This window comes from Lonchura striata, chromosome 23 (assembly GCF_050655825.1).
Source record: "Lonchura striata isolate lonStrDom1 chromosome 23, ASM5065582v1, whole genome shotgun sequence".
Lineage (NCBI taxonomy): Eukaryota > Metazoa > Chordata > Aves > Passeriformes > Estrildidae > Lonchura > Lonchura striata.
Window position 1 is genome coordinate 5,636,487 of NC_140725.1, and position 14,947 is coordinate 5,651,433.

Here is a 14,947-nt window from a genome sequence, read left to right on the forward strand (position 1 = left end):
CCCCTCCTGAGGCTGGCACTCCCATGCCTTTCTCACAGTTTTTTAACCAGGCAGGATTCTCTCTCTCCCTGCAGAGCTTTGTATGATTTTTGTCTCTAAATTGTTGGAACTCAAAATGTCCCTCAGACATTTTTGGATGTTCCAGGTCCAAGTCAGAAGCATTTGAGACCCTGGCAGGCAGCTGGAAACAGCTGTGATTTTGGATTTGAGCCACTGAATGATTTACCAACTTTGCAGGAAGAACAAGAAGTCACAAAAGTTTAGATATTAGAGTAGAAGTAGTCACAAAGTAGAGGGAAGCTTTAATGCTTGTACAGGGGGTTTTGGTTTTGTACATGAGAGTCAGAGGGTTTAAGATGGAGGGATTTGGGCCTGGCCTGTCCTCTCTCTTTCTTCTTCCTTACCTCCATGTTCTTGGTGATGTTGGCACTCACAGGTTGGTTTAGAGTAGAAAATCACCATTTAATACAGGTAATAGGCATTGGGGAAAAACTGTAAACATGTAACAGGTAATGTACCATATAAAAGATAGAAAAGCACCATTTAATATAGGTAATAGGCATTGGGAAAAACTGTAACCATGTAACACATAATGTACCATGTAAAAGAGAGCAGCAGCCCTGGCGGGGAGAGAAGAAGCAGTCGGGGTCAGAGAGGATGTCAGGGTGTGTGTGTGCCTCTGCCTGAGCTGTGAGCAAACCACAGCAGCCCCAGAAGAAAATCTTTTAGATAACTTGCAATAAACTGCCTTGAGACCGAACAACAGAGACTGCTGAGCCTTTCTTTGGAAGCTCGGGTTGGAGGAGAGACTTTTCCACCACACAGAGCCACCCGTGACAGAGGGTGGTCTTGGACACTAAATAACCCCTTAAAACCCCTCAGGGTGGTGAGGTGCAGGTGATGGTAAGAGGGTTTTAAAATCATGGGGGTTTGGGGAGTTAGAAGGAAAGTTAGGCTTAGTAGGCCCTGGGAAAATACTCTAGGCCTTGTACTTGCTAGAACTTCACCTGTGTAACCAGTATATGATAAATGATAGAATTGTTAGATGCAATGATTGTTTAGTAATTAAATATAATTACTGTTTAATCATAAGAATAATCATGAGAAACTGTGGTCAGGGGCTTGAGAAAGATCATGAGAAACTCATGTTTGAATGAGGTCAATGTATACAATATAAGTTTAATAATTAATATGCAAGTTATATAACGATAGAATATAAAATACGTTCAGCTCAAAAGCCGTGTGGGAGTCAGATTTGGGTCTGTACCCCTGATTCCCAGAGCTCTTTAATAAAAGCACCTGCATATACTGATATTCTGTGTGTTCCTGAACGCTGACACAGGGGCCAGTGCTCTGGCCAGGGGGGCAATAATCCTGCCCAGAGCCCCCCTGTGTCACCACCGTGGTGTTGGGGAAGTGGAAGGCAAGGAAAAGCTCCTTTTCCTTCAGTGAGTGCATTGTGCTTTGTGCTCTCTCCTCCCAGCTCTGCTGTATCAGAGCTGCATTTAGGATCTGGGTCTCATGCTGGACCTTTGAATAGAAACACCTCCATTTATACTCTTGCTATCAGAAATAGTGATTAAACACACCCACTCCTGTAAATCACAGGCAAGAGGAACTTGTCTCTAATCACGCTTCTTTGGCAAGAGCTTAAATTGACAGTGACAAGCTTATTTCTGGAAGAAAGTTTTATTTTGGGGAGTTCGATTCATTGTGCCATTCTCATTTTGATGCAGTGTGATGTGATATCTAACACATCCTTTCTCCCGTGAGGCAAGGCAGGGATTTGTGCATTGCTGAGAGACAGTGTGTGCCTCACAGATCCACCTGGCTCTCCTCAGGAGAGATGTCAGAATCTGTGGTATTGATGATCCTGAGATTGTAGAAAGTCTCTGTCTGTCAGCCCCGCTGCCAAAGCAGAAGCCATAATTGGTCTGTGCTGGTTTCCAGGTTGTTTATTCTGTTTATCTCTCACATGTTCTGCTGCCCTGCCCAGCTCTGTCCTGCAGGGCAGCGTGTGGGGCTCTGCCCTCAGTGGGATGTGACAAACATTCAATACCAGAAACTCCCTGGGCTGCATTTACAAGAACGTGCCAATATCTGTCACCTCCGTTGGACAGTGTGTCCCCAGCCTGAACCAACAGAAAAATGCCAACACCACAGTGAGACATGGAGGGCATGAAGAAGGAGAAAAAGGACAAGGCACACCCAATTTCCTCCATCTTGTCCCCTTTGGACCCCTTATCTAGAATCCTAAAATTTTACTTTTGCACCCGTGCCACACTTAATTATATATTATATAATATTAATATCATATAGTATCGTATCATATCATATCATATCATATCATATCATATCATATCATATCATATATATAATATAATATATAAAATAATATTATATCTTATATATTAGAATAGATCTAATATAATTCTATATTATATATTATATATATAATTACTTATATCAAACACTCAGAGCTGGTAATTCACCCTGTAAGATTGAAAACTCTTTTCCATGGACAGAGATCACAGACAGTGTCTCTGGGGGCTCTGTCCAAGGGGGTTCCTGACCCCTGTCAGGGTCCCAGACCTGCCAGGGCAGCCAGAGGGAAGCCCTGGGTTCCCACAGAGAGGCAACACTTCTAACCATGATTTTAACCAGTTCAGGGAAGCTCTCATCATTTTTGAGGTCCCTGAGCCTGTTTTTCCCCAGGGGTGTACAGCATTCCTGATGTACCCTGGGAGACTGTGTTTACAGTCACAAACAGCCATTTATCCAACCCAAAATTGATATCACTCAGGAACACCTAAATCTCACAAATTGCCTTCTTAATCTTTTTACCTCCTAGTGTTCAATAGAATTCACTTTAAGTTATTTTACAGCATAAACCCCCAGGGCTGAGTGCCATCTCTAGGGCTGCCTGAAGGGACAGCCCCACCACCTCTGTGCTCAGGACTCCAGGAGCCCCTGGCCCTGCAGCCACAGGGTTTTAGGAGGCAGACAGGCCTGGCAGCACTGCCTGCTGCCCCACTGCTGCTCATGCCTTGTGAAGGCTCACCTAGAACAGAGACCAGCCAGAGCTAAAGAATAAAGCAGGGATTTATTAAAAGGCCTCAATGGATCCACTTTGGGCAGCACAAGAGCCCAGCCAGGGCTGCATCAAAGATGAACCAAAATGGTCACAAAAAATGGACACCTGGTCACAGGGTCTCTCACTTTTATAAGTTCTGCTCCATTTGCATATTTGAGTTAATTGTTCAATTCCAGCTTTACCCCATGAAGTCCCACCCTTCTTGTTTTTCTCTTTCCAGCCCACATTGTTTCTGCTCTTGGGGCTGAGATTTGGATCATTTGTCCCTGGTCCCCAGCTGGAGAAGGAATTGTTTTGTCTCCCTGCTCTGTGCAGAGAGCTCACCATCCCATAATGTGAAGCTCAGAAGTGCACACTAAAGCAGCACAGAATCTGAAAAACATAAAAGCTAAAACCTGAGCCATCACTGCCCCATCACACCTGGCTGCATTAAGATTCCAGCAAACAGACACAGTATTCCCCTGGGAACATGTCAGCAGGAACAGGCTTCATTATACAGAAGGGATTTGCAACAAAAACCTGAATTGCCCAGTTCTAAGTTCTTTTCCAAATGCTTCCCCAGGGTGCCTTTGGAACAGATGATTGAGGGCTCCCACAGGGATGTGATGCTGCTGCTTTATTCCAGCCCCATTAAGGAATTTAAATCCTGTGGGAGTTGATGGAAACGTTCATGGCTGCCCACACAGCAGCGAGCTGGGCTCCCACCATGCAGGGCAGAACCAGGGCAGCTCCCCACATGCTGCAGGTGCCAGGGATTTGCCACAGCACCCGAGGAGGTGCCCAGCAGCAGAGCAGGCAGGGGGATGACCCTGGAGCTGGCACTGCCACCCTGACAGCTGCTGCACCCCCAGAAGTGACTGCTGGTCAGAGCTCTGTGAATGGTGGTGCAATGCTCCTCCTGGCACGGCCAACTCCTGAAAGTCTGGTCTGTCAATAAACCAGAGCTCATTAAAATAACTTTTTCACTACTGACATCCTCTAAGTCAGACATCATCCTTAAAAAACAGGGTGTGGGAGCAGGTGCCTGGGGAGAACACCTTGTGTAAGTGCTCTTTGTTGTTACAGAAACTCCAGAAACCTCTGAGCAACCTTGTTGCTATAGGACACGTGAAAACACAACACCAGCTGCTGCTATTGTAAAAGTGAAAAAGAGAGAGTTTATTTTTTGACTCCAGCATTTATACTTTTCCAAAGGTGACAGTGGATTGGAGGGTGAACGTGCCACCTCTCCAACGACATTGGACAAACTAGCAGTACATCAAATTTCTCTGCCTCTATGGAGGAATGCAAAACAATAGATTGTTTACAGAAAGTTGTGTGAGAAAGTTCTCTACAAGAATGCAAACTCAGAAGGCTTTAGAAAAATCTTAAGAATCAGGGCAACAAAGCCTCATGTCTCTCCTCCTTCCCTTTTGCTCCTGCTGCTGGGGCTCTGGAGGTGGCAGAAAGCAGGAAGCTCGAGCTCCGAGCAGTGGCCATGGCCATGCAGTGACAGTGGCTCTGGGACACAGCTGGAGCTGCTGGCAGGGCACAGCTCCTCTGTTTTTGTCTGTGCTCCTTCAGGGGTGGCAGCTGCCCAGGAGCAGTCACTGTGCCGAGCGATAACAGCTGCTCTTTGTCTGTGCTGAAGGTGCTTGTCAGCCTCAGGAAGATAAAGAGGCTGAAGTTATTTATAATTGTGTAATTAAATGGCTCCTGCGCCTTCCAGGCAGCTCTTGCTGCTGTGCAGATGGCACCACTCTGAGTGGCAAGCCACAAGTGCAGAGGCAGCTGAGGTCACCCACGGTGGGCAGGGTGGGTGCTGCTGGCTGGTACCCAGCCCTGTGCCAGTGTCACCCAGCCATGTATCACCCAACCCTGTGCCAATGTCACCCAGCCCTGCTGCACTGTCACCCAGCCCTGTGCCAGTGTCACCCAGCCCTGTGCCACTGTCACCCAGCCCTGTGTCACCCAACCCTGTGCCAGTGTCATCCAGCACTGCTCCAGTGTCACCCAGCCCTGTGCCAGTGTCACCCAACCCTGTGCCAATGTCACCCAGCCCTGTCCCAGTGTCACCCAGCCCTGTGCCAGTGTCACCCAGCCCTATGTCACCCAGCCCTGTCCCAGTGTCACCCAGCACTGTGCCAGTGTCACTCAGCACTTCTCCAGGGCCATCCAGCTGTGTCTCCAATGGGCCACAAATTCCCACATCCCCACGGTGGGCACCCCTTGGGCCGGCAGTACAGGTGCACCCACCTGTCCTGGCTGAGGTGGGTGGTGCATGGCCCTGGGGACAGCCCCATGGGACACTGGGGACAACTCCATGGGACACTGGGGACAGCCCCGTGGGGCACTGGGGACAGCTCCATGTGGCACTGGGGACAGCTCCATGGGGCAATGGGGACAGCTCCATGTGGCACTGGGGACAGCTCCGTGTGGCACTGGGAACAGCTCCGTGTGGCACTGGGAACAGCCCCGTGGGACACTGAGGACAGCTCCATGGGGCACTGGGGCAGCTCTGTGTGGCACTGGGAACAGCTCTGTGTGGCACTGGGGACAGCTCCGTGGGGCCATGGGGACAGCTCTGTGGGACACTGGGGACAGCTCCGTGTGGCACTGGGGACAGCTCTGTGTGGCACTGGGAACAGCCCGTGGGACACTGGGGACAGCCCCGTGGGGCCATGGGGACAGCTCTGTGTGGCACTGGGGACAGCTCCGTGGGGCCATGGGGACAGCTCCGTGGGACACTGGGGACAGCTCCATGGGGCACTGGGGACAGCCTCGTGGGGCACTGGGGAGAGCCCTGTGTGGCACTGGGGACAGCCCCGTGTGGCACTGGGAGCCCATCCTTGGTGGGGCAGGAGGATCTGTGGGGTCTGGCCGTGTCCCACCCGTGCAGTGCTGTGGGGTGGGAGGTGAACAGAAGGAGGAAAGCAGCGAGGTTTGAACTGACAGATCACTGATTACCATGACAAATGGCACTTGCTCTTCCTGATAATTAGCAATTATTCATATTCAAACCTTGCTCTCCCTCCAGACCCAGGTTCTTTTTGACATCCCCGGGGCACTGCCCTCCTCTTGCCCTTGTCCCTCCCGTGCGGGCAGGGTGGGCACAGGTGGCAGCAAGGCCGGGCTCACCCGAGCCCAGCACGGGCTCACCATGGCAGCACAGAGGGGTCTGGCAGCCTCCTCAGTGACAGTCCACAGCAGGAAGGGGGAAGGTGATGGATTTCATGTCTGGGGCTGCTGTGTGGCACTGAGGGGCAAGAGGAGCAGCCCTGGCTCCTCCCTTGCTCTCCCCAAAACCCAGACCCGCTGGTGATGCACCTGGCAGCTGCTTTCACCAGCACCATGCAATGAAGGTTTTATTTTAAAAATCCCCTGTATGACCAGCACCTGCCAAGTGCTGAGCCCGTCTTTGAGAGCAGTGCTGCACCTTGGGGTTCCCTGTCTGAGCCTTACGGACCCCCCTTTCCCCAGAGCCCCTTGGGGCTGGAGCAGAGGGTGCAGGGCTGGCACAGGGGCTCAAGCCAGGACAGGAGGTGTCCCACAGCTTCCAGCACAGTGCCAGGAAGAGAGACAAACGCATCTCCATGTCTTCCAAGCAGGCCTTAGGTTTTATCTTTTATATTTTTCATCTTCTCTGCTGCTTTAGTGTGCAGTTCTGAGCTTCATACTAAGCTCTCTTCTCTTCTAAGCTAAACAGAACAATTCCTTCTCTAGCTGGGGACCGAGGACAAATAATCCAAATCTCAGGCCCAAGAACATAAACAACAGTGGACTGAAAAGAGAAAAACAAGAAGGATGGGACTTCATAAGCTAAAGCTATAATTAGACTATTAACTCAAATATGCTAATAGATCAGAACTTATAAAAGTGAGAGACCTTGTGACCAGTTGTTCATTTTGTGACCATTTTGGTTCATCTTGGGTGCAGCCCTGGCTGGGCTCTTGTGCTGCCCAAGGTGGATCCACTGAGGCCTTTTAATAAATCCCTGCTTTATTCTTTAGTTCTGGCTGGTCTCTGTTCTAGGTCAGCCTGCACAAGGCATCAGCACAACTGGGCAAAATCTGCCCCTGGTTGGCTGTGACTGGGAATCCACTGTTCATCACCCTGCTGCAGAGCTCTGGTTATTTCTTTATAGAGCCAGTGCAGCCCCAGCCAGGCTCCACGAAGCTGTCTGCATTAATTAACAGAAGGCAAACAGACTTCACCCATTCTTCACCATCACCACTGCTGTCACCACACCAACCAGAGCTCCCGTGCCTGCTCCTGGGCACTGAACAGCCCAGGAAAAAAGAGCTGTGAATGTCTGAGGGTCAAAAAAAAGAGCTGTGAAGGTCTGAGGGTCAAAAAGAAAGAGCTGTGAATGCCTGAGGGTCACATCCAATCATTTTTAGGTATCATTGTTTGTGCTGAGTTTGCATTTCATGTGCTGGCCATAGACAGCTTTCATTCACTCAATAAAACAATTAATTTTGTGCCTTGAGTGCAGGAGCCCTGCAGCATTTTCCCTCTGCTCAGCAACATCCCCACACTCACACACGCTGTGTCAGACTGGCCACAGCACTGGCAGCTCCACACTGACAGCAGCCCAAGGTTGTCTGGTCCCAGGGGGGGTGGGAGGGGTTCCCACCTGTCCTGTAAATGTACATGAACCCAGTGGGAAGAAAAGATGATGTTTGACTCTAGAAGGTTGAATGATTTCTTTATTATAACTATACTATAATACATTCATATACTAATAAAAGAAGATATTAAAACTACATACCTACTTTTTCTAACTACTAAATTTAACTCCCTCACAACTCGTGACCCTCTCTGAGAGCCCAGCCACAGGTGGGTTGGATTTGCCATCAGGCTCAAACAATCCTCACCAAAATCCAACCAAGCACTCACCCCCAGGTAAACAATTCTCCAAACACATTCCACATGGGAAAAACAAGGAGCAGAAATAGAAATTGTTTCCTCTTTCTTTCCTCTGTGCTCCTCTAGGAAAAATCCTGAGAGAGAGCAGAATGTGCCTGCCACACCCCTGTCTGAACAGCACCTGGCCCACAGGCCAGGCCATGCACCTTTCTGACCACACAACAAAGCAAAGCAGGTGCTTTTTCCTCCCCAAAAAGTGTCAGGAGCAAAAACCCACCCCTCCAGCCCCTCTACAGGTGTCAGCCCACCTTAGCACAGATGTCATTTAACAAAACTAGGCATTACTTCACACCTTGATGCTACTAAATCTGTCCCTTACTCACCACATGCCACCTTTGATAAAGTGGCATTTTCCCCCAGAACATTGAAATGACCCACACAGACAAACCAGGGCAGGATTACTGGTTGGTTTTACTCAGGTATTTAGATAGGTCTTTATTGCCAGCTTCAACATGATTCAATAAATACAAAATTTTAAAAAATGTCCATAGATTTTATTAGCATTTATAATAACTATTATTATTGTAATTATTAATAAATATTCCAAACCAACTGAGATTCCCTGGAGATGTCTGACTATAGTTCAAACATGAGATGCACACAGAGTCCCTTATAATATTATATTACATTTATCTCAAGCTTATAAAAATATATATTGACTTCTCAAGTGTGTATTTACAGTACTTAAGATGTGGCTAATGAATATAAAAGCATCTGGAGATGAACCACCTTGATTCCCATTTGGTTTCTTGTGAGAGGAGTGTTGCAGATGCTGCTCCAACAGGACTGGGGCTCTCCCAGCCCGTGGAGAAGGCAAGAGCCTCATGAGATGCCAGAGGCTGGATGGGAAGAGATCAGGGTCATTTTGAGGCACTTCCCTTGCAGCTCCAAAACAGCAGTGCTGATTAATTTAATTATACTACTTCCCCAAGGAGAGAAGCTGAGAGGATTCAAGTTAATTTTAATATCATAACATCAATAGCTTAATCTACAAATTTTGTTGTGTTGGTGAGGAGCTCAATTAAAGGTCTTTATTCTTGCAAAAACCTGGGCTAGAAGGCTGCTCCATGGGGGGCTTTCCTTTCCTTCCTTGTAGGAGGGACCAGGAAAGGTGATGACTCCTGTTTCTGCTGAGTTAGAGCCCATCCCAGGGCTCAGCTCCTGTGGGACCCCTCCCACAGGAGCCACCAGGCCTGGCCAGCCACTGCAGCCCAGGGAAACAGCCATGACCACAGATAACTGTGCTGAGGTTTATCCCTTTGCAGCTGGGCAACATCCAGAGGGACAGAAAAGCAGATTGCAGGGCCACAGGTGGCACCCTGAGCTGGCCCCCTCTCACCTCCTGTATTCTGGAGGCAGGCTCTGTTCTGGGGGACTCGAGGGAACCCAGTTTGTTTTCCAAACTGAGGCTCACTGCCACCTCACCACCGAGCCCTAGATGTCTCCAGATCTCCTTGAGAGCAGCTGAGCCAGCCTGGAGCCAGCTCCTCCAGGAGCAACTTCCCAGCATGGCTCCTGCACCCCAACAGAGCGGGGAGAGGGGACGGAAGAGCCAAGCTAGTTCAACCCCCTGCCTAGAGACCTGGAATATACTTTCCCAAGAGATAAAGTGTAAACACAGAGCACACAAATTGCTCTTGATCCTTGGCATCAGGCATTTCACTAAATGCAGGGCTTTGGCTCACTGCTATTCCTCTCAGGCTGGGAACAGCGGGAGGGCAAGTGACCCACCTGGCTGGGATGGGCCAGACTTAGAGAAATGATTTCTGTTAAAAACACCAACCAAGAAACTCTGGGGAGGGAGCATGGTCTGAACTGCAGAGGGGGCAGGAAGGAGAGATCTTTTTTCCCCAGAGAGCAACAAACTCCCCAGAGTGTATGCAGCACTCTCCTGGGCAGAGTGGTCACCATGCCAGCCCCAAGGGACCCTTCACTCAACCCTCACCCTCATCCTCATCCTCTCGAAGCAGGCTAACAGGAGGGTCTGGCTGAAGCAGATTTCCAGCCAGACTCTGAGCATCTCTCACAGCCTTCATCCCCTACGTAAATCTTTGCCTTTCAGCATGAATAATTCACTTGAGACACCTACAGATCACCATAAAGCCTTACAAAACTCCATACAGAGCTGCAAATACCCATTTAATTAACTAACCTCAAGGAAAGTTGTATTACTAAGATGTTATTTATGTCTTCTCAGGGATCAGGCTGCAGCTCTGGGAGCTGCCAGCAATGACAGGCAGGCAGCACCATGCTTACAAAACTAATTTTGGGTGTGCCCTGGATTGCATGGATGCAGCCAGCACCATTTCCTCTGTACTTTAATGGAGAATATTTGGTTTTGTTCACCAGCTGAGGTGTCAATGCTCAGTGAAGTAGCTCATAGAGCAGAAGGGATGCAACTGGGAAAGAGTTTCCTTCAGCACAGATGGGGAAAGTCACCTTCCAGGAGTTGGGCACTGGGTGAGAGCTGCTCTCTAAATTTAAAAGCAATAAAAACTCCTTGTGGGGTTGCTGAGATCTGTCAGGCTGTATAAAAGTCCCCGTGGATTCTGTGGGACTCAGATTCAGTCAAAGAGAGAAACGGGAGTTTCTAGCCAGGCAGAAGCCTGGGAAAGAGGTGGAGAAGAATGTAAATAATTCTTTATCTCTCTTGTTTTTCACATTGTTTATAGTTAAGTTCTATCACTGTGCGTCAAGCACTCTGCACCAATGGTGTGGCTTGTTTTCACTTCAGGACCAATGGAGTTGGTCCTCACTAAGCTCTGTATAAAAGAGCAGGGTATTTTGAATAAACTGGAATTTTACTCTCAGCAGCCTTCTGGTCAGAGTCTTCTCATTCCTGTCCTGCCTCGACAACGACAGATTCACCAGCAGGATACTGGATACAGAAGTGTTGGCTCTGGATCAAGGCAGTGCAAAAAGGTCCATCCCACCCTGTGAATTCACCTACCACATGAAATGGCATCAACACAGTTTGACTCATCTTACAAAACAGTGCTGGGAGAGCCTCGTCCACCCAGGCACCATCCAGGAATGCTGGGCTGCCCGGCACAGGGGACAGAAGCCCTGCTCTCTTGCCACGAGTTTGGCAGCACACAGCATCTCCCAGCCCACCTGAGAGGCCAGGGCTCCGAGGTGGGGCTGCTGGGGGCCAGCAGGCCACTCGTGCCCGGGAGCAGGGACATGGCTTCACACCTGCACGCCTCGGCCCTGCATCCGGATCACCTGCGCCCGCAGGCTCTGGATCCCGCTCAGGATGGTCTCCTGGTGCTCTGCCAGCGTGATCCCCAGGCTGAGGATGTCTCTGCAAAACGAGCCTCACATCAGCCGGGACACGCCGGCCCTGGCCACCATGGCACAAGTGAGACATCCCCAACCTTTTGTCCCAGCCAAAGCAGAACTGACACTCTGGGCATGGGTGGTTCTGCCTCCTGGTTTGCTTCCTACAGAGCTGGACACAGCAGGGCTGTGAGGGAGGGTTCCTGCAGTCCTTGAGGAAGAACATCCCACTGCACAGCCGTGCGATTCCACAACAGGAGCTGTGGAATTCCCAACATGAAAAGCCAATGTTGGCTTTACTGACACTGACCAGGCATCCCGGGCTAGCAGGAGCCAGCAACACGCCAGGCATGGGACAGCTCTGAGCCCACCAGCCTGTGGGAAGATGATGGATTTCATGTCTGGGGCTGCTGTGTGGCACTGAGGGGCAAGAGGAGCAGCCCTGGCTCCTCCCTTGCTCTCCCCAAAACCCAGACCCACTGGTGATGCACCTGGCAGCTGTGGCAGCTGCTTTCACCAGCACCATACAATGAAGGTTTTATTTTAAAAATCCCCTGTATGACCAGCACCTGCCAAGTGCTGAGCCCGTCCTTGAGAGCAGTGCTGCACCTTGGGGTTCCCTGTCTGAGCCTTATGGACCCCCCTTTCCCCAGAGCCCCTTGGGGCTGAGCGGGTGCAGGGCTGGAGCAGAGTGTGCAGGGCTGGCAGCACCACAGTTACCAGTAAATCACATTGGATGTGGCTCTCCTCTCTAGCAGGGAGAGGAAACATTGCTCTCACTGCACCCACAACACAAGGTTACAGCCAGGAGAAGGGGTCACTTACTGGGCTGTCATCCTGGCCACCGACTCCAGGTAGCAGTAGCCCGCAGCAGTGAAGTTGTCCTTGTATCTGCCCATTTCTATGGCTTCCAGCCACTCTCCCACGGAGCTGAACGATGGGAAGGCCGAGAAGGCTCTCTTGGAGAGGGGGATGGACGTGCCATGGGACCTGCCAACAGAGAGGGTGGTGAAGAGGGAGCGGGGCACAACAGGGCAGAGGAGGGACGGGCAGGTGTGGAAACCTGGGGCACGTGGAGCTGGGGCACTCTGGGGGCTCCAGGCTCTGCACCAGCTTGCTCAAGGCATTGTGGATCTGCGAGAACTTGGGCCGCTGGCTGCGGTCCTTCTGCCAGCAGTTGAGCATCAGCTGGTGGAGGGGTGGCTGGCAGTTGGCCGGGGCGGGCAGGCGGAACCCATCCTCCACAGCCTTCATCACCTGCAGGACACGAGGGGCCGGGGTCAGGTGCTGCCATGCAAACCACAGGCAAACCCTGGGGCAAGCCTCCCTCCTCACAGCCACTCCTTCAGCAATGGCTGCACCATCATCCAGCGGGCAGCTGCGGGGCACTCACATCCTGGTGGGACATGTCCCAGTAGGGTCTCTCGCCGTAGGACATGACTTCCCACATGACGATCCCGAAGCTCCACACGTCACTGGCAGGACTGAAGTGGTGATACTGGACGGCCTCAGGGGCTGACCACAGCACCAGGCTCTTCCCACGCTGCACAGGCAGAAGGGCAGGAGTGATTTGCTTGTCCAGAAGGATGTGGCCAGTGTCGGCCATTCCTGGGTAGTCATTCACCGTTCATCGTGCCTTGCCTGGCGTCACGGGGCGGACACCGAGCAAACCCGTGTGCCATGAGCACATTTAGTACTAAGAGAAAACTTTTTCCTCCATTTGTTTAAAATGTCACTGCAACTGTATGCTACAGTGTGAGTCCTGAAATATTAATGGGAGAGGAGAATGTCCTCAGGAAGAGCTGATGGCATTCTGTACACTAATATTTAAGGGAAATCACCTCACAGCTGTACAAACACGAGTCCCTCTGCCCTGATTTGTGCAGCGAGGCTGTGGCTGCAGCAGGCGTGGTGCCAGGCCCTGCTATGCAGGTCCCTGACCAAACACATTGGATTTCTACCTGAGAAAGAAGTCTAAGGTGCAGAGCCCCTGCTCATACTTGAAGAAGGAAATGGGAGCCTAGGAAAAGTGTTGACAACAGAACGTGGAAATGCAGCTCACCATGGTGGAGAAGATGGTTTCCATCTTGTCTTCCTGTGGCCGTCTGAACCCCGTGATCTTGCATGCCAGGCTGCTGCTCACGAGGACCTTGTGGGCAGCAAGGCTTTTGTGTACGTAGCCCATCTCTGCCAAGTACGCCATGCCAGAGGCGATGCCCTGCAGCATGCAGATGAGCTGCGTGCCTGTGAGCTGCCCCTCGTGTTTCTGTGAAAGCAGAGCAGGAGAAGCCAAAGGGCAGCCATGGGAACGTGGCCAGGAGAGTCCAAGCTGGGCAGACACCCCATACTCACTCTGAGAAAGGAGTCCAGCAGGCCGTTCCCCATGTACTCCATCACTATCATCATGGTGCTCCCTGCACAGACAGACAAGCAGCACGGTGTCAGTGCCACCGTCACTCAGACTCTGCAGGGGTTACAAATCCAGCTGCCAAGCCCTGCACTGCCTGGCTTTTGGGGGAGATAAGGACGTTATCTCAGCCAGGTAATAATGAGCACTAGGACCAAGGCTTCCTTGCCATTCCCAGCTAGGAATGGATTCCAGTATCAGAAGCTCTTTTCATCAGGACTCTGAAGCACATCACAAAGGAAAGCACAGCCCAGTGAAAGCAAAAGCAACCAGCTCAGCCAGAATACTTACTTTCCTAATAAAAAGCCTAGTTAGAATCAGCTCACATGCTCTGGTTTCTTTGGATTCAGATGAATATCCATTAATTGTCACACTCATAGCCTGGTTCTGCACACACACCTCATGGGAGGGAGCTGCAGCAGTCAGTCTCATCTGTTTTACTGACAGAATCTCGCTTCAATTGACTTTTGTTAAGAGCACACATGCTTGGCTGCTAAGCCAGTCCCACTACCTGCATTATTAACCTAGCTGGAAGCTTTTTATTAATCACCAGATCACAAACCCACGTGGGAACAGCTGCACTCCAGGTAGCCAGCTGCACCTCTAGCCCCAGGTGACCTCTCCAATGCAGCAGGTTAAGCCCATTCCTGCAGAGGAGCCTCCTGGGACCCACCTACCTCTGGTGATGACCCCCTCCAGGCGGATGACGTTGGAGTGGTCAAACTGGCCCATGGTGCAGGCCTCGGCCAGGAAGGAGCGCTGCTGCTTCTCGGAGCACCCTGCCCGCAGCGTCTGGATGGCCACCGGCAGCTCCCGCTTGCTGGGCAGCTTCAGGCAGCCCCGGCACAGCTCCCCAAACTCTCCTGCTCAGCAGAGAAATGGGTTAAAGAGATCCCTGGCAGGACTGCTGCCACTCCTACCAAGCAGCATCTCCCTGGACTCCTGCACAGCAGAGCAATGGGTTACCGAGATCAGGCCACTCACACCAGGCAGGACTGCTGCCACTCACACCAGGCAGCATCTCCCCAGACTCCTGCACAGCAGAGAAATGGGTTAAAGAGATCCATGGCCACTCATACCAAGCAGCATCTCCACAAACTCTCCTGCACAGCAGAGAAATGGGTTATAGGGATCCATGGTAGGATTTCTGCCACTCACACCAGGCAGCATCTCCCTGAACCCTCCTGTACAGCAGAGAAATGGGTTAAAGAGATCCCTGGCAGGACTGCTGCCACTCACACATGCCATCCTGAGCACCG

General features: G+C 51.0%; 1 protein-coding gene across 2 annotated transcripts in view; it reads right to left on the bottom strand.

The window, feature by feature from the left end:
- Positions 1–8,394: 8,394 nt before the first annotated feature.
- The window catches only part of EPHA10 (EPH receptor A10), a 31,882-nt gene continuing 25,329 nt past the window's right edge, over positions 8,395–14,947 (bottom strand). For both annotated transcript variants that reach the window (XM_085559817.1, XM_085559818.1), the window contains 7 exons: positions 14,366–14,551; positions 13,634–13,695; positions 13,344–13,547; positions 12,675–12,824; positions 12,345–12,538; positions 12,107–12,271; positions 8,395–11,306 (listed from right to left, as the gene is read on the bottom strand). In XM_085559817.1, coding sequence (XP_085415943.1) covers positions 11,192–11,306; positions 12,107–12,271; positions 12,345–12,538; positions 12,675–12,824; positions 13,344–13,547; positions 13,634–13,695; positions 14,366–14,551 — 1,076 coding nt within the window. In that variant the 3' untranslated portion in view covers positions 8,395–11,191. The remainder of the gene's footprint in view (positions 11,307–12,106; positions 12,272–12,344; positions 12,539–12,674; positions 12,825–13,343; positions 13,548–13,633; positions 13,696–14,365; positions 14,552–14,947) is intronic.